Source organism: Sinocyclocheilus rhinocerous, unplaced genomic scaffold (genome assembly GCF_001515625.1).
Source record: "Sinocyclocheilus rhinocerous isolate Xijiao unplaced genomic scaffold, SAMN03320098_v1.1 scaffold225, whole genome shotgun sequence".
Taxonomy (NCBI): domain Eukaryota; kingdom Metazoa; phylum Chordata; class Actinopteri; order Cypriniformes; family Cyprinidae; genus Sinocyclocheilus; species Sinocyclocheilus rhinocerous.
Genome location: NW_015630532.1, coordinates 461,594 through 483,914, shown reverse-complemented (window position 1 = coordinate 483,914; position 22,321 = coordinate 461,594). Strand labels below are relative to the sequence as shown.

Genomic DNA, 22,321 nt, shown 5'->3' with positions numbered 1-22,321 from the left:
TCAGCCAATGGAATCACACTTATTTGCGCATTGTTTACGACAGTGGTTTCAGTTACCAGCCTGATATACAGCATTTCCAATGGGCGATAATGATTTTAAAGAAATATCCGCCCGCTGGAGCAAGCGATTGGTCAAACATGATCAAGTATCCCCAATAAGATCCCAATAGTTGTACATTTCTATTTGAATCTACAAATATTATGCACAATATGCTCTAATATGTATGGCGTAGTATACGGTCACTAGCAAAATGATATATAACTTGAAATGGGAAAACATTACATGCCACACTTTAAGCTGTCCTCATCAACACAGGAGCTTAAAAACGAGCCTTGCCACGGTGCATCTGTGTGAGATGTTTGACAGCGAGAGATAAGCTTGCATAAGCAGGATGTGGCTAAGCTGAAGCCGTTCCCCAATGAGGTGGTGATCACCTTCAGCCGCTGAGAGAGGAAAGCCAGGGGGAGATGAAAATGGGCAACTCAGTGTGATTAGGTGTGTGCTTTCTCTACAAACAATCAAGATGGCAGATGTGCCACTGTGAATTACCTTGTAATGTTAGCGAACGCTAATCCCTCAGCACATTCATGCCCTTTGCTCCCTTTATCAAATAATGTCTGCTGATATGAGCAGAGCGTGTTGTCAGAGATACCACAGACAAGGCCATAGGGAGATGAACTGTGCAATTAGCAGCCTCTCGAGTGGAGAGAAATCATGCTAACTTTGTACTGAAAGATTGTTATAGTGGTGACGTTAAAATTCAACTGGAACTAACTTGCAGTTTACACGCTGTCTGACTGTATTTATTCTAAACTTTGAGTAAACAAGCAAACAACAATAAAGCTATGGTGCGTTTAAATGTATAGACAAATATGTTCTATTGGTGTGGTTATGTATTGATTTTGGTGGTGGAGACCTTCCATCATACTAGTTTTTGTTCAAAATTATTTTAAGCATGTCAGCATCTAATAGACAGGTGTTTGAGTAACTGCTTAGATTCTGGGCAGTAGTTGTTGAGAAAATTATTTAAAAAAAAATGAATGTAGTCAAACAGATTGGACAGATTGTCTTTAATATGTTTGTTTTGGGGGGGGGGATTATATAGGTTTTCTTTGGATTACATTATGTTGTTATTTTAAACCATTAAAAACTGTTTGCTGAATTAAAATAAAATATAAATTTGAACAAACTTAGTAATCAAACAAGCTTAATAAAATTAGAATTAGAAATAAAAATTAGACATTAATTAGGCCTTGCAATGCACCTTAAATGCATTGTACAAACTCATGAATAATTGTAATTACAGTTAATATTTTTTATAACAATTATCAATTCATTGTTACACTATGCTTTCAGTTATAATTATTTCCGACAAGACATAATGTATTACAATGCACATTATGAATAATTGTAATGCATTATACCATTTAATAACCCTTTATAATGCATTTAAATAAAGTGTTACCAAAAAAGCTCATCAAAATGACAAAATCACATAACAAAATTACTAATTAGAATGAAAATTGAAAATACAAACAAAAAGCTCATTCAAAATATGCTAATAATAATATATAAACAATCCTAAAACAGCACAGCTTATATTACATTTTCACAATGTTAGTGGGTTAAAGGTGGGGTGGAAGGTAAGGTGGAGCTATATTTGGTGTGTGAGATTTTCGACCGTGTGCCACAGCTGACTGAATTTGTAGCCGACAGACTGAGGGGGGTTTATTTTTAACAGCTCAAGTTTCTTGACAAACTCAGCCTATGTTGCCTCTTCCAGGTCCAGATGGACAGCTCTACTGATACCCTTGCTTATTCATTTCATGCCAGAAAGAATCAACATTCTGAACGCCAATGTTCAGATGTTTTTTCTTTTAGCTACTTTCTCTTTTCTCTGGTTCCGGTCCAGTGTCACTCCCTCCCAGTTTGTCCTTTATCCGGAAACTGCACTAGGAGAGATTTGTGGCTCAGCTGCTCCGTTGGTACTGCGCTCTGAATGACTTTTATGTGCTAATGACTCTGTTTAATGAAACCTTGTAAAATTCTGCACATGGTGAAGGAAGCCTAATTTAAAGGCTTGGAGATTTCTAGCTCACTAAATTGCAGAACTGATGGCTCTGTTCGGGCCGTTCTCCATTAATGATTCAAGCTTTCCAGAGTGCGTGGCAAGACAGATATCTGATAAACAGATTATGTGCAAAACATTAAAAATTCTTGTATGGAAATATCTGTCACAGACCTCTCAACTGAGATAACATAATTTGCATTTAATCTCACTCAAATGAGTATGAACACTAGAACACTATACAGTAAGTATTGTCATTTTTAAAGATGTAAACTGAAAATGGATCCAGGAGAACAGGTGAAGCTATATTAGCCTTTCCAGTTCATAGTATCACCATAGCAACCCTCCTGGAGACTAAATACTTTATAAAATGGTAATGTCATACATCTTTATATGGTAGATTGATTGCTTCAGCAGTACCAGATATTGGAAATAGTAAAATAAATACTGGAGACGACAGAACTACACAACAGCTCATAAACCTGGAGCATATTTACATGACTCTTGAAGCTAGATGACGGCACATACAGAGCCGTAAAGACTTTTTGAGACATTTTTTTTAAACATATACGCTATTAGGCTGAGCGACATCAGCCTAATGTTACGTACATGTAGGTGCTTTACATTAGCCCACCTCAAGTATGTTAGCAGGTGGTTTCTCTGCTAGGCTAATGTGATGGCTAAGCAGGTCCATATGCAGTGTGCACTTACATATGAAGGTTACAGGAGGACATTTGGAAAGATCAGAGGCTCTCAGCAGCTGGGGAAAATCTCCTGCGTTTAATGTAAAGCTGAAGTAGCACGGAGATGAGAAAGCGTCACTGTTAGAAACCAGCTAAACGGCACTGCCATCTAGAGGCACGCACAAGCCACAACCAGCCGGAGCATATGAAGCCTCCCTCCTGTCAGAATCACTAATTACATGTTGAATTGCCTGTCACAAGCCGTATATTTAGTACCGACGGTGATATTAGTCTTAGTAATGAGTCTTTTTCTCAGCCTGGATGGGTTTAGTCTATCACCAGGAACATTAAGGTAATAACAAATCATGGCAGGCTATTCCTTCTCACCCCTGCCTAATCAAAGCTATCCATTCAACACACCCAGTGAGGTCTTCAATGAACACCATAGATCTCCTCAAACACCAAACTGTGGACCGTAAGTCAGGTAAGATCAGCCCTGTTCAGAAGAAGGCTTGCGCAGATCTGTACAACTAATATTACATACTATAAGTTTGGAGAAAGATGGCAGTTTATCAAGTGTTAACCAGCGTGACTGTAATACGGTTTATTGCAGAAAGCGTTCACGCTTAAGTGGTTGGTACAATTATGGCCACCTTAGGAAAGATTCCCACTGAGATGTTTTCGCAACTCTACGATGAGCTCCAGGGGGTCTACTTGAAATTCTCTTATTCCGCCCCTCCAGTTAAGCATTGGGAGACTGATAAATGGGAAATTAAGGAGGAAAAAAAGAAGAATCGACTGCCCTTTATTAAGAATCCCTCCCTCTGCCTTCTGGCAGTGTTTGGCGGTTCCACACTCCCCAGCCCTGCCTGCTTGATTGACGGAGCCGTTTCCACAGCACCGGCTGTGATGTTTTTCCTTTTAGGGAACAGATAATTCCCTTGGGTTGAGCAGACGATTGTTTTGTAGACACACTCCTCTCTTTATAAAACGTACTAATGCTCCATTAATTGAATTACTAATCTCGTCAAGTATTTAAATGGCACGACAGGTTAAATGCATTAACCACATGAAATGTTTTAATATTGAAGATAGCTGCTATTTTTGGATGAAAGCGCTCATGTTCATTGTTATGACACGAAGGTGAAGTTTTAGGAGCTGCAGTTAGTAGTATAAAGATGATGAGCCTGTTTAGGATGACAGTCATAATTTTGCACGGTTAAATCTATCAGTGAGAGGAACAGTGTCAGGGCCTTTCAGCTCCATTGGAATAAAAAGCAGATGTAACTCGTCAAACAGAAGAGGACTAAACTATCATGAGGGAAACTTAATAACAAAGGACAAGCACTCCCGTCTTTTAAAGCGAATCAGTTTATATAGTTTGGTTTACAAAAAATGTCTGTATACATAATGTCATTTTCTCCCAGTACAAACTAACGCGTGACTCATTCAGCGAGAACGTACAACTAGATGTATTTACAGCGCAAGCAATCATTCCAACAAAATAAACATGAAAACGTAACCACATGTACTGTACTACTCACTACTGGCAGCCGCTACGGTTGAAGAGGTAGCTTCCACAGTTAGACAATGCATCCCATTTTTGAGTAGATGTGTCCTACAAGAATAATTTACAACACACTGGCATCTCTAAACGTCACATACACAGTACACACACACATTCAGATCTCTCTCACACACACATGCATAGACACATGATTTGGAATTCTGTCAGTTCTATTAGCTACGACCTGCAAGGCTTGTCAGTTGATGCCAGAGCTTATATGACTGGCATAATGGCATCCACTTTGCAAACATGTTAGAAGACCAAAGGAAGGTGTTGACATTCGGTATCTAAGGCAAACAAACACGCATTTCTTTTCACTTGAATTCCTGAACATACATGGACAAAGGTGTACAAATGGAATCATGATGATGAAACGTTGTTCTATATTCCTGAACACAAAGACACATTTTGGTCCCCTTGTCCATCCCACGTGACATAGCTTACTGGCAACTTGAACATCAATATATCATACAGCTGATCAAACAACTGCTACTGTATGGATGTAAAGTGTAGAGAGAAAAAAAGGGGTTTTATAAGGACAGGGTTTAACCTGTTTTTGTGCAAGGATGCACAACTTTCAGGGTAAAAAAAAAAAAAAAGTATTACATTTGGATTGAAGAATATTGGATATTTACTTCCTATTTTAACATTTAGATTACTTTTGCCAGCATTAAACGTTCACTTAAAGTTTATCTTTAAAAACACTAATAATTCAGTAACACTGTTAAATGTAATATTTAGCAAATCTTAAAATGTTGTATTATATTGTTTTTTTAAAACAATAGATTTTTTCGCTTTTAGCATTTTATTTTAATTTAGTCATAATAGTATAAATATTAATATCGGCCATTTATAGTTTATCAACCATAACATAAAATAATCATTGTCTTCTCATATTGGCCAGAATCTTAATACTGGTGAATCCCTTTTTGTGTTTAATGTAGTAAGCTGTATAGTCAGATGATCTGGACAGGAAGGAGCTCTAATATACAAAAACCCTTTTTTTTACTCTACCCAGTGTACAAAATACATATTGAAATGTTCTAGTGACATAATTGTCAGGAATAATAGCAGAATAAAATAAGTGTAGTTTGCCATTCATTCATCAAAGCATTTCCTTGTCTTGCAATAAATTATTAGAAACTTACTAGTGATTAAGGAAGCGCTCTGGTCAAGATATCCAAATGTCATTTTAGAACTTAAATTAAAGACAATTTCTTTTAACAAACAGTTCTGTACTGGCATTACTGGATAACTCAGTTAGCTGAAGGAGATGATTGTGATTTTAGGATCACTTTTAGAATAATCAACAAGAAAGGAATTAGGGATGCTCCGATCCGCCTTCAATGGCACTATCGGAGCCGATACCCGATATGAATATCGGATCGGCGCATCCCTAAAAGGAATTAATGCTTTTTTAAAAATAACAGCCACCATGAACTGTGAGGGAACACAAGACAGCATGAACATAAACTTGTAGATTACATTCTCATCGGCATACTGGAAATCCAGTATAGGGAGGAACTTTGCTACATAGAACGGGATCCCCTGCCACAGTCAGGACTTATGATGACAAGAAGAAATAAGAGAAAAAGAATCGACATCACTAAAAACAGTGACACATATATCCCTGCTTTAAATCAAAAGGACAAACATTTGTAAGAATAAAAGGGAAAATATATATTTCTTTTCTAAAAATGCCCCAAGAAAATAAACAGACAAGTTCTACTCTCTTGCAAACTGAAAGGCAGGCACTGGGAGATAAGATCACTGTGTCCATCTGCCGTCAATCAGCCCTGGGTGCCGATGCAACCGAATTTGGCTGAGGGGGACGGGAAACAGAAAACAAGACGTATTGTTTGCTGACAACATTTGGCTCAGTGAGTCTTTCTGTATCGTTAGATTCCCTTTTCATGGATTCGGTCTACATTCACTCATACACACACATACTCACAAGTGTGAAAAGAGAGAAAGTGCTTCCGGTCTGTTTGCGTTTCCACAGCTCTGCAGCCACGTGTTCAGCCCCTCCCTGTTCTCTGTCCTTGAGGAGCAGGGACACTCCACACCCTGGAGGACTGTGTTAGGAAGTGAGTGTGTGAGTGCTCGGGGCTGTGAGCTCAGTCTGTCATGCGGGGGATGTTATAAGAGTAGTGTACTAAAGGGAGACCGCGGCTCTGACAGAAACAGGCTCGGCCGCACGCCTGCACCTGCTCCGAACTGTCCGACACGAACGAATCGCCCTCGTCCCCATATTCCGACTGAGCGGAAAGGGTCCCGGTGTCGGGCCAGTACCCCTCTGAGCTCAAGCACTGGGGTGTGTTTGCCATCAAGGCCGGGCAGCTGTGGGACTTCACTAAATGTCTGCAAGCTGAGGAAGAGGAGGAAGCAGAAGAGGAAGACGTGCTGATGTGAAGGGCGGCGTCACAGTGTTCACACATTCCCCGAGTGTCCCTGTGGAGCTTCGTGTACATTCCGCAGTCGCTAGACAGGCCTTCGCCATCGTCGGATGCCGCCGAACCCCCTGCTACCGTCCCTTTGGTAACCGCTTTCCCGACCAGCCCGCCGCAACCTCCGGCCCGCCCCCGTCCTCTAAGGCGAAGCCAGTCGTATCTGAAGGAGGGACTGAAGCAGACGTAGAGCACGGGGTTCAAGCAGGCAGAGAGAGGAAAGAATATGAGCGTCACGGATTTGGCCATCTCTGGTCCGCCCACTGCAGTACTGGTCCCGGCCAGCAAGGGAGCGAAAGAGAAAGCCGCCACCGGACAGAAGAAGATGCAGTTGGTGAAGATGAGCCAGGCGATGTGCCTCACAGACCCGGCCTGCTCGGGGTCAGCCAGCTGGGCACGGCCCAACCTGCAGTATAACCGCGTATAGACCACCGCGCTCAGCAGGTACGCTAGTGTGTTCATTAGCACCAGGGCCACTGTGAACCCCAGGCCTGGTCCGGGACCTCCGGAGAAGGGCAGGCAGAGAGGAGAGCCCATGGCTGATCCGTGATACAGACTGAGGCAGGCCGCTGCAACAGATACCAATCCCAACAAGAGTGCTGTGATACCAAATCTCCTTCGTCTTTCCCTCCTTTGGCCACTGGACCTCAGAGCTCCCGCCTTCCCCATTAGAGCCCTCACAGCCAAGCAACGCTCCACCGCAGCTAAAGCCAGCAGTAGGACGGCCCACTCGGAGGAGAACACTGCGAGGAAGCCCACCACCTGACACCCGGCGCCTGTTTCCCACCACACGCCGTACTCGGCAAATGAGCCCCAGGTGACCGCGTCCAGGAGTGTCAGTGTTGCCACGTAGACCCCTGTCAGCAGGTTAGCAGAGGCCAGGAGAGCCACCAGGAGGCGGGCCGGGGAGAGAGGGGAGGTGTGTGGGGAGAAGGTGGCGGCGAGGACCAGGCAGTTGAAGAGGAGCGCCACCAGGCAGATGAACCACACAGTCAATCGGATCATCCAGCTTCCCAACAAGTGTTCGCAAGGTTTAAATGCCCCTGAAAGAGGAAAACCACAGAGAGCCGAAGTATGAGAGGTGCATCAGAAGCTAAATCAACATTTCACAATGTTAAAAAATGTTTGTGAAAAAATAAATACATAAATAAATAAAAATCTCAAACAACTTAAACTACCGTTCAAAATTTTTGGGGTTAGTTTGATGTTTTTGAAAGAAGTCTCTTATATGCTCACCAAGGCTGCATGTATTTGACCAAAAAATACGGTAAAACAGTAATATTGTGAAATAATATTACAATGTAAAATATATTTAAAATGTAATTCATTCCTGTGATGCAAAGCTGAATTTTCAGTATCATTACCCCTGCCTTCTGTGTAACATGATCCTTCAGAAATCATTCTAACATGCTAATTTCATAATAATAAGAAATGTTTCTTAAGCACCAAATGTTTAAAACAGTTGTGCTGCTTCTTGAACAGGAAGCTCATAAGAACAACATTTATTTAAAATATATATATATTTTTGTAACATTACAAATGTCTCTACTGTCACTTTTGATCAATTTAATTTATCTTACTGACCCCAAACCTTTGAAAGGCAGTGTACACATTAGGTATGCACAGATATTATTATTAGTTACAACTACGATAAGCAGGTAATTATTTTCATGTAACGGCCAATAACCTGATTTCGTGTAATGCCAGATATGAAAATTCTATACTATTTTGTGTAAATTTAAAAGAATCATTTTAAATGTTACAAGTGAATTTAAGCGTCACAACATTATAATGTACAGTATAAAAAAATCTGATATTAATTTTGAGATTACAAGCGTTGATTACAATTCAATTATTAGTGTTTTTAAAGATCTTTATGTGATCTTTATATAATCTAAATGTTAAAATAGTGGAAATTGGAATTTAAATATCCACTACCAGCCAATAAATATCTAATATTCTGTGATACCAAATAAAAACAAAGCATAATACGATACAGATGTATTGTGCATCCCTATTACATAGAATGCATGTGCTATGTGACTTTAATCTGTATCTCGTAACATTTCATTACCCAGAGTGCTATGTGACTTTAATCTGTATCTCGTAACATTTCATTATCCAGAGTTCTCTAGCTATAGCAAAAGGAGAGAAAAATAGACTTATTTTGTATTTACCGGGTGATGGTGAACAGTGCATGACCAGAGGAATCCTTTCCATCTCCTCCTCGCCACCTAACATATATATTTATATGCATGTCAGCTAAGAGAAACATAATACCACACATAAATACAGCCAGACCACTTCATTCAATCACATGCCGCCACAAACACCAAAGCAGCAAGCAGCTGAGCTGAACTGCATTATAGTGCACACCAAAAAGTCATACCAAATGCATTTCTCCGCTCGTCATCCTCCGCTGAGTTAACTGCACTGTCACAAGCCACAAAAGCACAACACTGGTATGCATAGGGAACCGTTATAGACCTGTGGGGACAAAGAGAGAGAGAGTGAGCGAGAGAGAGAGACAAACTGCTTTGGAAGACCCAAAGAGTTACTTAATTATCTGGGGTTTGATCAAAGAAAGGCTCAAGGTCTCTCTGGTTTCTTGAGAACACTGTAAGTGTGATTACAGAGTACGACGGGTGAAGGTGGGGACGTCACGTCATTATTCATATAAACTGAACTGGGACACAGGAGCAACCTTAATGACCTGTAATCAGTCACGGCTCATGAGTAGAGCTGTGAAGAGCTCTAACCTGAGTTTAGGCAGACTCTTAGACATTAGGCCGTTCCTCAGCTCCACGTTTCCAGTCAGTTTAAGCTGGTTCAGTGCACTCAGTCCTGCGGTAGGAACACTGGCTAGGGAGTTCAGACTGAGATCCCTAATGGCATGATGGAAAAAAGGCAATTATATTCATGCACACACACACACACACACACACACACACACACACACACAAGAAAGCCCCGTATGGCTTTGTTGTTTAATCAGAGGCACTCTAGTGGAGAAACTGCATCAAAGGACTTTTAATATCTTTAAGTAATTGAACAGCAATGTATGATACATTAAATCATGACAATTATATTTCAATTCCCCAGCAGTTTTTTCCACTAAAATGCAATGAATGTGAATAATTATGACTGAACACTTACAGGTTGGTGAGAGCACTGAGAGAAAGGAAAGCATCACTGTGGATGAACTTGATCTGGTTTCTGCTCAGGTCTCTGTAGAGTGGTAAGAAAACAAACAGATACACAGGCTAAGCATGTACAGATGGCTCTGGGTAAAGATTCAGAATTTAGGACAAGCTTTGTGCGAGCTCACTATGAGGAGATCAGTCAGAGTGTGATTACTGAACTGCTGTTCATTTAATTAAAAAAGTCATAAACTGGTCATTTTACCATAGCCTGGAAGCCCTCTTAACCATGGTAAAAATGACTGTAATATAGGGCCTCTTGTAACTTACTGCTTTTATAAAACAGCGACAAAAGCAATATACAGTACAGTAAAAGTAGCACATTTTAATGTGGAAAAATTATTAAGCAACACAACTGTTTTCAACAATGACAATAATAAGAAATGTTTCTTGGGCACCAAATCAGCAGATCAGAATGATTTCTGAAGGATCATGTGACACTGAAGACTGGAGTAATGACTGCTTAAAAATCAACATTACCATATAAATCATGTATTATATAGATATTTATATGATATAATTATATTATTACTTACAATATTACAATATTGTTTTATTGTATTTATGATCAAATAAATGCAGCCTTATTCAAGGCTTCTTAAAAAACTAATTTTTACTGACCCTAAACCCTGAACAGTAGTTTAAGCTAAAATATTCCGTTAAATATGTTCATGATACAATTATTATTATTGTTATGATTAGAAATATAGTTCATTAGACCATCTACAATATTAGTACAGAACTCAATATTGAACTAAGGTTAAGCTTTTTCACAATGGCTTTATATGCATTTCATACAAATTAGAATTTTGACATATTGTAAGACTTTATGGGATACTTTATTCTTATTGGTTAATTTCAGCATTCTGTGGTGAAATATTGTATGTATAATCAGCACTGAACTGCATAATTGACAGTTTCACTGGCAAACAGTTTCCTACAGTGTGCTATAGTTTCAGGTCTCTCTGTTGTACCACTCCATGGTCTCTTTCTTCTCGTATAATAAAATCTTTTCAATTCAAATCAATATTTCATGTCCATTTATTTATTTATGTGGCAAGTAGCCATGTAATAAGTGGAATAATGTAGGATAATCTAAAACAGGACTGATCACCCTGTCTGGGATTATTTCATGATAATGACCTACTGACTTCACATTATCATTTCCATATACATACATTTATGGCTCATTTATGAAAATTGTGATTACTTACAGCACTCTAAGGCTGGACATGCCCTGTAAAGTTCCTCTGTCTATCTGCCGGATTTGGTTATGCTGTAGACTTCTGCAGAGCACATAATTAAAAAACAGAAAAACGTCAGTGTCTACTCATAAACATAATGAATTCAAACTTCAAGAACTCAAAGTTGCGTATGTCGCATGATAACCAAACTTACATATCCTGCAGTCTAACACAGCCCTGAAAGGACGGCAGGTCTTCAATCTCATTATAGGAAAGATCCCTGTCAGAACAAACACACACAAATGTTGAGACACTGAGCTTGTGAGGAATGGAACTGTTTTGATGAAGTTTAGACAGGAACTAAAGGATCTGTTATGTGTTACAGCAGTCAGGCTGGAAGCAGGCCTGCCTCTGGCTCGCTCTCCTCCGGGAGGTCATTAGACATCACTTTAAAACGTCCCCCTGCAGCTGTGCCTCTGACAGGCCACTGCGCACGGGCCTGTGAGGTGGATGACGCCTGACTGACGCACACTGCGCTTGTGCGTGATGGAGTGTGTCTGTGTGTATTTGAAGCGGAGACTGAAAGGGGAGTGTTTGGTTATGACTGACATGCCGAGCATATGTTAGTTTCTTGAATGACAGCACCGGCTTGAAGGCTTTTCTGTGACACTCAGTGTTCTGAGTGACGGCTAACCTTTGTGTGTTAGGGGGCCTGTGACTGATGATTAATTACTGAGCGCTCGAGGCTGTAACTGGCACATCATTGGGCACTCATGGACATTTTACTGACATGTGTTACAAACTGTTATGAGTAGTATGTCACTGCTTAAAAACATGCTAATGTGTGTGGTTACAATTTAGTGCTATTATCTTTGTGTGTGTCTCTGATGTATTACACTGTTGTGTCAGCAGTATAAGAGTGGAACTGAATTATAAACCATATTCATGTGTTAAGTATGACTTACAGTGTACGCAGCACAGTCAGATCCTCACACAGGTCTGCTGGGATGCTTCTGATTTTGGTTCCTGTTAAAGTCCTGGACAACACAAGAGACGTGAGTCTTGTGTGAATTTTGCTTAATTTATACTGTATTTCAAACTTTAATAAATGACTGGTTTTAAATGAAATGACTTACATTTTTGTCATTTATTATCATTTCAGGCTGTGCTGTGTGACTTTTCCATATTAGGAAACTTGGTTTTTATTGTAACTGACACTGTTTTTTGTGTATGCTTATGCCGTGTAAAATAAACTCACAGGCTTTCTAGATTTATTGTTCCAGTCAGGCTGGGGAAATCTTGCATCATACTGGCACCACGCAGCATTCTGAAATATATAACGAATGAAAGAAAATGAAAATACTATGTTCATTAATTCAACATAAAAAGAAAAGCTTAGCAGAAACTTTGACTTGCTCTTTTCCATATAATGAAAGTAAATAGGAATGCTGTAAAGCTCCAAATAAAGGGGGAAAACACTATGATATATAGTTTATTAAATGGAAAAGTGCAATATACAAAAAATACAAAAATAACTAAAAACCTTCTTTATCGTTTCATGGAAAGAAAAAAAAATCATACTAGTTTGGAACAACATCATTGTAATTTTGGTGTGACTAATTGCTATAAGGTTGAATAAACAGAAATTAACATATAAAAGCAAGTAAACACTGTAAATATGCAAACGAGCATTTAAGTGACAGGTGTCAATGTGAGTGTAATTAATTCAGTTCCAGAACAATGACTGAATAATGGTTCTGCTTACAAAGAGTGCAAGTCTGACAGGTTCTGGAAAGCAGTGGTTCCCACGAAGGAGAGCGGGTTGTCAAAAAGATGGCTGCAGACACAGATATAATGGATGTTTATAGCCAACAAAATAAATAAATAAATCACAATATTTCAGCTAGACTGTGTGTGTGTGTTTCGTGACAGTGGGATCAGCGTTTGCTTACATTGTGCGGAGCAGGGAATTCCTACGGAAAGCTCCCTCAGGGATAGATGCAATGTTGTTGCTATGAAATCCACTGGCAAACAGGGAAAAATTAAACACATTATGAAATCATTAAGCTAGAAATCTTTAAGAAGCTCTGTGAGATGAGATATTTTCCCTCGGGATTCATTACTGTTACATCACTGATCACAGCTCAAAATTATGAAGCAGTTCTAATTCTCAACACTAGATGGCAGCTTGGCACAAGTGATTATTTTTTTCAAGCTCTCTGGATTTCAAAACACAATGGTGAAGAGGTTAACAGACACCTGTTTGGGACCCTTGATTTTTTTCACTATTCTAGACTTTTAAAAGGACTTCCTTTTTAGAACAACTTTAAAATGATGAAAGAAGCACCTGAAACTTCACACCAATTTGATGTCCTTTCCTCTCTGTAATAGAGGTTCATTAATCCGAAATGTCAAACTATGATATAACAACACCAGCCATCCACATCAAAAGTCAAGTGTCTGAGAGGAATGATTGGAATGACTGTAAATGAGTGTTGGAGTGTGTGTGTGTGTGTGTTTGGAGATACTCACAGTTCTTTCAGCTTGGGCAGCGTCTGAATGGCCTCTGGAAAGGTCTTCAGATTATTGAAGTTTAGATCCCTAAAAGGAGACAGCACAGATGAAAGTTAGTCACATTAGGATAAAACCTCCCTTGTGAAAACTAAACACTTAAGCTAAAGCAACTTTTATTGTTCTTTATACTTTCTTTGTACTGTATATTTAATAAAGCCGTATAATAAGGGCTATTTCAGTTGCCGCTCTATGTTTAAAGAAAGACAAGAGAACCATAACTGAAGATAATTTTTGGCTAAAAGACAAAAAAAGAAAACCTGTTTAGAGAAATCGACTGTGCTGTTTACAGAGGCCAGTATGGACAGCCAGTCTGCTGATTTCTTCAGTGTGTTATTGTTTGTCTCAGCTGCCACATGATACACAGCCTGGCATGATACTTCCTCTCTACCCTCTAATGCCCCTGTCCGGTGTCCCACTCTCCTCCCTAGGGCCACAGGACGTTGGCGTGTCCTCATCCTGTCCTAATTATGGTCAGAATAAGTAAATAAAGCAGAGTCAGCGATGGCTATCTGCCTTCCCCTCGCCTCTTCCTCCCTGACGCGGTGGATGCTTGCTAAACGAACTGTGGTAAGTGGAGAGAAAGGACGGAGGCAATAAGGTAAAGCCGAAGGTCTTGAAAAGACTCCTTTGTCCTTTATCGGTATACTGTAAATCCTGCTTAACTCAATTCAAGTGAAGCAGTAATGACTCATTAGTGTTGCCGGGTTTTAGGTTGATCTCTGATCACATCAAAATACATTGAGAAAATGCATATTACTATTTATTTGAACTAACTTTTATAAGTCAACTACTTTGTTTTACACTCTAAAATGACTTTCAGAATAACAACTTGCACGTACTGAGTGTCAAAGAGGGACTCGGCTATGCTACGTAATAAAATGTTTACAAATGCTATTAAGTCATAAACCTCTACATATCCATGTTTTGACACTTCTTGCATAACACATGCTTTTTATTCATAATGAAATGCATGAGGTAACATTTCAGGCTCAAGGTTCAAGGATTACACCCTCGGCCTTAACCTCTGCTCTCAGCTTAAAGCATCCTTACAGAAATTCTCTGCAACCCTGAGTCTTGCATAAGAGGGCGCTAGAGCAGCAGATAACTACCAAACACTGCATAACTATACTTGTACCAACATACAATCTCTTGTAAAATTATGTAGCATGATGCTATTGATGACAGACCCACTGCAGCAGATATAAATGTAGTGTTACATGCGCTTACAATCTCTTTAATGACAGGAAGTGTGGCTGGCTACACATGTAGGTGAAGGGGAACTCACAATGTCTCCAGGTTGTCCAGCCCATTAAAGCAGTTTTTTCCAATCTCTTGGATTCGATTGTTGTGTAGATGCCTGAACAACATGGGCAAACAAGCTTTTAGAAGCAATAATTTAGACATTCATTAACGTACACACAACCAACGGACAAAAATTAAAATTCTATACCTTTTGTCTAAATTAATTCAAAATAAAATATAAATCAGGTATAACGTTAGAATATATAATAACGTTATAATATAAGAAAAAGAGATATTCATTTCGAGTTTTGCTAAAGATTACATTTAAAAATGTTATTAAATAATTAAGTTAATTTTAAAGATTAACTTTAGGTGATCAGGAGGCATTAGATGGACTTTAGGACTTTATTATTATTATTTTTTTTTACTTTAGGAGGCATTAGATGATGGCAAAGGTGAACTAAATATAAAAATAAGGGAAATGAGCATGCACTATTAAATATCAAATATCAATATAAAACACTACATTAAAAATTGTTATTGTCAATAATCAATAAGGTACCAATATAACACACATCACTAATGCTATAGTGAATATAATCTAATAATCTTATAATGAATATAATAAGAGATTAAACTAATTTCTACAGGTTTTATGAAGGTAAATTTAAGACTTTTTATGACCAAGTAAAGAAAATGTAAGCAATAAATTGAACGGAGCACAACCACATATAATAAATTGAATAGAATACATCAAATCTTCATTACTTTTTAATTTATTTAAAAAACAAAGCATGGCTTGAAAACTTCTGCTCCTAACCAGTAGAATATTTCACTGTACCTTCTGCAAAAACTACTGCAAAAAAGTGTCTTCCTCAGTAGTTTTGTTTTGTTTTATGTGCAAAAAGATTCTTAAATCAAGATTAATTTACCCGAGAAGCAAAATGTAATAAAATAAGAAGTCTTGTTTTTTGAGAAACTGATTAAAATGAAGCTAATTAACGACTAAAACAAGAACAAATATCTGCCAATGTCAACTTAATTCAACCTAAATCAAATTAAATTAACTTAATTCGTATCCCATTAATAGATGTTTCTTTAGGTATAAACTTCAATTTCTCAGAACAAAAAGACTTCATATGTTCAAGTTGCATCTCAAGTAAATGTATCTTGATTTAAGGATGTTTAGATATTTGTATTGGAAAACAAAACAAAAATACTCAGCAAGACATTCATGTTTTGCACTGAATGAAACATTTAATGCCATGACTTTATAAACGTAAGGCCTTTTTAGGCCATAATTTATGGAAGGGCGAATTAAGACTTTAAGACCAGCAGAAACCCTGTAAAAGAATAGCATCTCATCTATGCAGAATCAATTTGTCAATTTATAACTGTTCAGATGACAAGGGATGTCTATTTCGCTTGAATTTTCCGGTCATTAAAAATATGCACTTCTCAGCAGAACACCAACACAAACATTTTCTGTCCCTGGAAGATAACTCCTCAGCCGTTTTGCTGAGCACTTCACCGTACAGGTCTGTGTGTTTGTTCAGTCTACTTAACGGATTAATTGGCCTCCACTCCTAAGACAAATATTTTCCAGCAGCTGGAATGTAATTGGTAAATCAGACCCACATAGAAGCTTCCAGAAGTAAGGCACAGGGAGAGCGAGAGAGAGAGAAAGAGAGAGAGAGGGTCTATAGCCTCTGTTTGACTTTGCAAGACACAAGGGTCCATTTTGCTTTCCCCTGTTTTCTCTCTAAACTCGCCCATCCACGCCACTGTTTACTTGCATGTGTACTACTTAACCATGTGCAAGTGTATTTGTATGAGTGTTTTACGAGCCACCTAGGACTACAGTTAGTGTAGCGCATTGATGGATTTAACTGACGTGTGTTAAAGGGCAACAAGGGAAGGTAAATTTATCAGTGTTAAAAGCAGGATCTTATGAATTCCTCTAGTGTGTGGGACCAAAACGGCAAAGTACTCACAGAACAACTAGGCTGGAGAGATTGGCAAAGGCGTTGTCAGGGATGTGTGTGATCCTGTTGAGGGCCAACGTCAGGGCCTGCAGGTTACACTGGTGCCGTAGGGGCCCGACGGGAACCTCAGTCAGGCTGTTGTCATCTAGCCAGAGGTGCCTGAGCTGCTGCAGACCCTCAAAACTGTCCTCAGGCACTGACGTGATGTGGTTAGCATCCAACCGCCTGCACAGATCGTGGAAGAGGTTTACTAAGCGTGATGTGGATAGAGCATAAATGAGTTGAAAATGTTTTACTTAATGAAACAGACGCTTCGACAAACACGCCACTGGGTGAGCGTGCATATTGGGAATAACAGTGTGCTATCAAGTAGGTGCTAAAACATCAGTTAGCACTCAGTCTCCGAACACTGTGCTGTTACAGAAACACAAGCCATTTCCATGATCTCACTGCACTGGCCTCCCTTTTTCACACAGCCCAGGTGGGAACCTCAAAACTGGCCCCACTAAGGGGCCCCTTCAATGGGTTTATGAGAAAAGAGGACCACACCTTTCAGGCCTGAGGGCTAATGACCGAAATAAACAGTGCTGTGTCAAATACTGTGGATGCTTAAAAGATCTGACTCAGTATGGATATACTTATTAACAAGTGTGAGTTGCACATGACCTCAGAAGACTATGAATAAAGCGCACAAGTCACGTGGAGAATTTTCTATTTCAATTTTCTATTCTAAGTTTCAGGGCACTGAGATTTGGAATGGGAGCTAATCATAGGGAGGAAGGGTTTGATGGGTAATACTGGTGGGGTGGTGACTTCCTGTTTATGAACGGCTGACACTGACTAAGCTATACTCTCCCTCCCCTGAAGATTGTACAATTAAAAACACAAAAGGATAGAGCATGCGTAGGTGTAGATCTCAGTTAGAACAAGAACTAAGCTTTATAACCTTTTCACTGAAACTTTAAGTATGGGAACACTCACACACACACACACACACACACACACACACAGTCACACACAGTCACCTAAGTTACCAGACTTAGCTGAGCTGTCTAATGCCTACCTAGATATCCTAACTCAAACAGAACCTCAGAAATGACTGAACTGACCTCACGACAACAATTACTCAATTTTTAAAGGCTTTATCTTTGTCCATCGAACAAAATGACATCACAAGTCTCCTCGTTTGGTGATGTGTCTGACGATTTTGGAATAAATTACTTCAAATTTATAATAATGCAAAAAATAAAAAATTGTACCAAGTTGTTATGTTGAAACACTAAATATAACAGTAGAAGTCGGACAGTCAACATGTCATAATCATTGACATTAACACAAAGGATAAATGTGTAACTAACACTAATGGGGTCCTTTGTTTTGTTTATGGATGATCATTCAAAATTTGCTAAATTATTTGTACTACCGCCTGATCCAGCACTTACATTTTTTGAGATTACTGGCTGGCTTTTGGGAAACAGACCGAACAACTCTTTATTCTTGGAATACCTAGTATCCAAATTACATGTACCACAACAACACCTTAATCTTAGAAATTAGCCAAAAAAAGGAGGTTTGTATGTCGCAGTTCAGTAAGTTTGACAGCTAAAATGGTGGATAACAACAAAGCTTCTCAGCGCAGTGATTTGATTGGCTATTTGGATAATCAGTAATTTATCTGTTGTATAGTCAACTCTATATATCATAAAAAAAGCATTCCTCTTGCAAAGCACACTGCAGGGTCCTTTCAACTGATTAACATTTGATTAGTGATCGCTAAGCTAATCACGATTCTCCATTAAGCATAAAAATTACATACTTTTTCACCTAATTTTGTTCTATTTTTAATTAGACTGAGCTACTTCTATTGACACTTTTTCACTGAGCTTGTCTCAACTGCATTCTATGCAAAAGATTCATGCACTACACATGCATATGTCGCCTTAAAATGTTCCATAATGTATATAGTCAGCTCACTATTTGGGAACAGAAACATACACAGTTAGACAAACAGTGAGGAGATTATGAATGCCTCTGTGTAATGGAAATATATTACAGAGGTCTTGTGGATCTACCAAATGAAAATATAAACAGCTCATAATTGTTCACAATAGCCTTGCGTGGAGTAATGGGTGTACAGTGTACTTTAAGCTTAGTCTCGCTAGTTAAATAAACTTTTAGTGCTCTCTCAGGCCATTCTGAGAAAGGAGGACTAAAGATTGCACATGGCGAGTGAAAACCAGTTTTTTAATGCATGTACTGTTCCCCTTTTTTGTCTGAGTGCAAGTCTTTAGGAAAACTTTTCAGCACTGCGAGGCATTTGTGAACTACAGTGAGAGATCATCTAAACTGACGTGTGCTTTGGATATGAACTCTGGCTCACTTTCGGCTTTGGCACGTTTGAGAATGTTTAATTCTCCGCTCTACACAGACATGAAGCTCACACAAAGGGCATAATGTGGGGCCGGTGAGTGATAAGCAATCTGAATTCAGTGAATGAATGACACAATCTGGCATTCACAGTCCCTTATAGATCTATCCCAAAACGGACGGTTAATTTGTGAATTGAACTGAATCACAATTCAGGAGTCGACTCAGGTGGCTCTTATCTATGGAGATACGGATCTGTCAGCTGCAGCTGAAGGCTGTGCATGCTGCTTGTTTTGAACGTACAGATCTAGGCATGTACACATCAGCCACTGCCAAACCCGAGCGTGCACACACTAACAAACACATATAGTACAAGATTCACCGAGACTCAAAAGGGTTGGGTGGCACAGACGAGAGACAGAGAGGATATTCATTTAAGATGTAGATCTCCAAGGAAACATTTGGCCACAGGAGCTGTTGTAACGTAACACATTTAGCAGCTCCACGTTTGTTACGATTTATTACTTCATAAGCATTTTCAGATCATAGCTTTAACACTCAAGAAGGATGAAGGATAATTGTTCATGATAACGAATTGCTCTTTGGTCTGTTGGCTAGGAAACCACAGAATTGACTTTTGAGGTTACAAGGCACAGATCTTTACCGGATCACTGCAAACTGTGGCACAGGCAGCCACTTGAAATTATAGATGGACCTAAGATTATAATTGTGGTTTTGGAAACTGTTTGAGTGAGGAGAGGCAGTCATATTTCTAGAGTATATCCATAGCATCAACTGCTCCAACTAGGGATGCAAAGAATGTTGGCCAGCTAAAACGTTTCAAAATTTGTAAAAAGAAAAAAGGAAACGGAAACAGTCCTTTCAAATTTAAATTCAATAACAGAATCATTGGCATGGAAGAAAAAGCAGTGTGCACATGACATGATCCAGCTTTAGTGAGATTTAATGTAAACACGGGCTGTTAATGGGTAATATATTGATAGGAAAGAGGTTGAGTTTTATAGTTGTTGAGACATGCACACCTCTCTGTTTAGCAGAGTATTCACAACAGATAAGAGCTGACAGACAAATACACTATTGTTCAAAAGCTTAGGCTCAATATTTTGATGAACAGGATGAATTCAGTTGATCAAAAGTGACAGTAATGACATTTCTAATTTGTCTATATATTTTTTTTTAAAATAAATGCTGTTCTTAGAACTTCCTATTTAGCAAAAAATCCTAAAAAAAAATTGTATCATGGTTTAAACTAAAATAGTAAGCAGGAAAATTTAGAAGATTAAATGTAACTGATGCTGAAATTTCAGCTTTGTCATCACAGGAATAAATAACATTAAAAATATATATTTAAATGGAACAAAAATATTTGAATATTTTGGAATATTATTGTATATAATGTATTTTTGATCAAATAAATGCAGCCTTGGTAAGCATAAGAGACTTCTTTAAAAAAAAAAAAAAACTTTTGAATGGGAGTGTATATACAAAAGCACAAAAATAGTAAAATACGAATAAAAAAATCTTTGTTATTTCAAACATATGCTAATTTAAAATGGGGATTTTTTTTGGTTTTCAGTATCAGCTTTCACCAGAATGCATCACTAGCTACAACCAAAAATTAATTAGTCGATCTTTCAAACACCTGTCAAAGCAGAACTGCTGTAAGTGGTGAAGTAAAGGTTTTTTTTCTGGTGTTTTCTACAGGCGTTGTCTCCACCTTGTTCCCCACAGCAATGTTACTGTAATTAGGAGGGGTTTTTTTGGTAGCCTGATTAATGCAGCTGAAGAACCTGTGCAGAAAGCCTGCAGGGTGAACACATTCCGGGAGGACTGCCCCCTTCCCTCTCTCTCATGTGTCTCTCGTCCTTGGCCTCTGCTCTGTCTAAATTCCCACTCTTTCTCTCATCATCCACGCTGAGGGGCAGAAGGCACGTTGATTGACAGGTCATTCTCTAAGGCCTTATCCAAAAGCAGGCGGACTGTGCCAAAACACATTACTTTAGCACCACAGGGAAAAAGAAAAGGAAAAACACACAACATGAGGGGGTGAGATAGAGAGAGAGACGAAGAGATCTGGAGAGTTGATAATGGTTGAGAGCTGATTTTTTAAACATACATTGTCCCACAGCAGAAACAGCAGCTGGACTAAGTCTCGTTGAGACAAAGTTAGAGGACAGACACACAAACAAACCATGCAAGTTACAGAAACACTAATGCATCTGAGACATTACTATGTAACTATTTCTTGATGAAATACATAAGATCATTACTATCATAACACTAAACAGGTAACTGACAAAATGACATGGACTGATTAAAAAAAAAAAAAAGCAATGCACCAATGTACAGTATAAGCTTATCATCTGTATTGGCAAATAAATTGATTGTCCGACATAGGCAACAAGCAATGATCAGCCAAACAGCCAATGATCTGAGCCAATTATGGCCTGTCAATCAGAAGGGTCTGGAAAAAAAGCATTGGACAGGCTTGAGTAAAAAAAAGACAGTTGAATTGTCTTTTTTACCCATGAAAAACAAAAGTGTGATAAGGGAAAACATATATTTTAGGTAACTGGCCTAAAATATACCATTCATATTTTCACCATTATGATAACCTTTTTGCCATCACAAATACAGTTTGGGGTCAGTAAGACTTTAATATTTTTTAAAGAAGTGTCTTTAAAATGCTCACCAAGGCTGCATTTATCTGATTAAAAAATACAGTAAAAAAAGTAATATTTTGAAATATTATTATAAGTTAACTTTTTTCTTATTTTATTTTAATATTTTACAATTTAATTTATACCTGTGATGGCAAAGCTGAATTTGCAGAAGCCATTACTCCAGTCTTCAGTGTCACGTGATCCTTCAGAAATCATTCTAATATGCTTATTTGGCGCTTAAAGGGGTCATATGATGCTTTTTTAAAGATCATTATTTTGTGTATTTGGTGTAACAGAATATGTTGACATGCTTTAATGTT

General features: G+C 38.6%; 1 protein-coding gene across 3 annotated transcripts in view; it reads right to left on the bottom strand.

The window, feature by feature from the left end:
• The window catches only part of lgr4 (leucine-rich repeat containing G protein-coupled receptor 4), a 71,826-nt gene that overhangs the window by 10,388 nt on the left and 39,117 nt on the right, over nucleotides 1-22,321 (bottom strand). For 2 of the 3 annotated variants that reach the window (XM_016552836.1, XM_016552837.1), the window contains exons 6-18: nucleotides 16,960-17,175; nucleotides 15,009-15,080; nucleotides 13,682-13,750; nucleotides 13,102-13,173; nucleotides 12,915-12,986; nucleotides 12,408-12,476; nucleotides 12,115-12,186; nucleotides 11,364-11,429; nucleotides 11,180-11,251; nucleotides 9,922-9,993; nucleotides 9,525-9,650; nucleotides 9,155-9,252; nucleotides 8,943-8,999 (exon numbers count right to left, since the gene is read on the bottom strand). In XM_016552836.1, the coding sequence (XP_016408322.1) occupies nucleotides 8,943-8,999; nucleotides 9,155-9,252; nucleotides 9,525-9,650; nucleotides 9,922-9,993; nucleotides 11,180-11,251; nucleotides 11,364-11,429; nucleotides 12,115-12,186; nucleotides 12,408-12,476; nucleotides 12,915-12,986; nucleotides 13,102-13,173; nucleotides 13,682-13,750; nucleotides 15,009-15,080; nucleotides 16,960-17,175 (1,133 nt within the window). Of the gene's footprint in view, nucleotides 1-5,695; nucleotides 7,809-8,942; nucleotides 9,000-9,154; nucleotides 9,253-9,524; nucleotides 9,651-9,921; nucleotides 9,994-11,179; nucleotides 11,252-11,363; nucleotides 11,430-12,114; nucleotides 12,187-12,407; nucleotides 12,477-12,914; nucleotides 12,987-13,101; nucleotides 13,174-13,681; nucleotides 13,751-15,008; nucleotides 15,081-16,959; nucleotides 17,176-22,321 lie in introns of those variants that run through there. The other variant, XM_016552835.1, reaches the window with a different exon arrangement.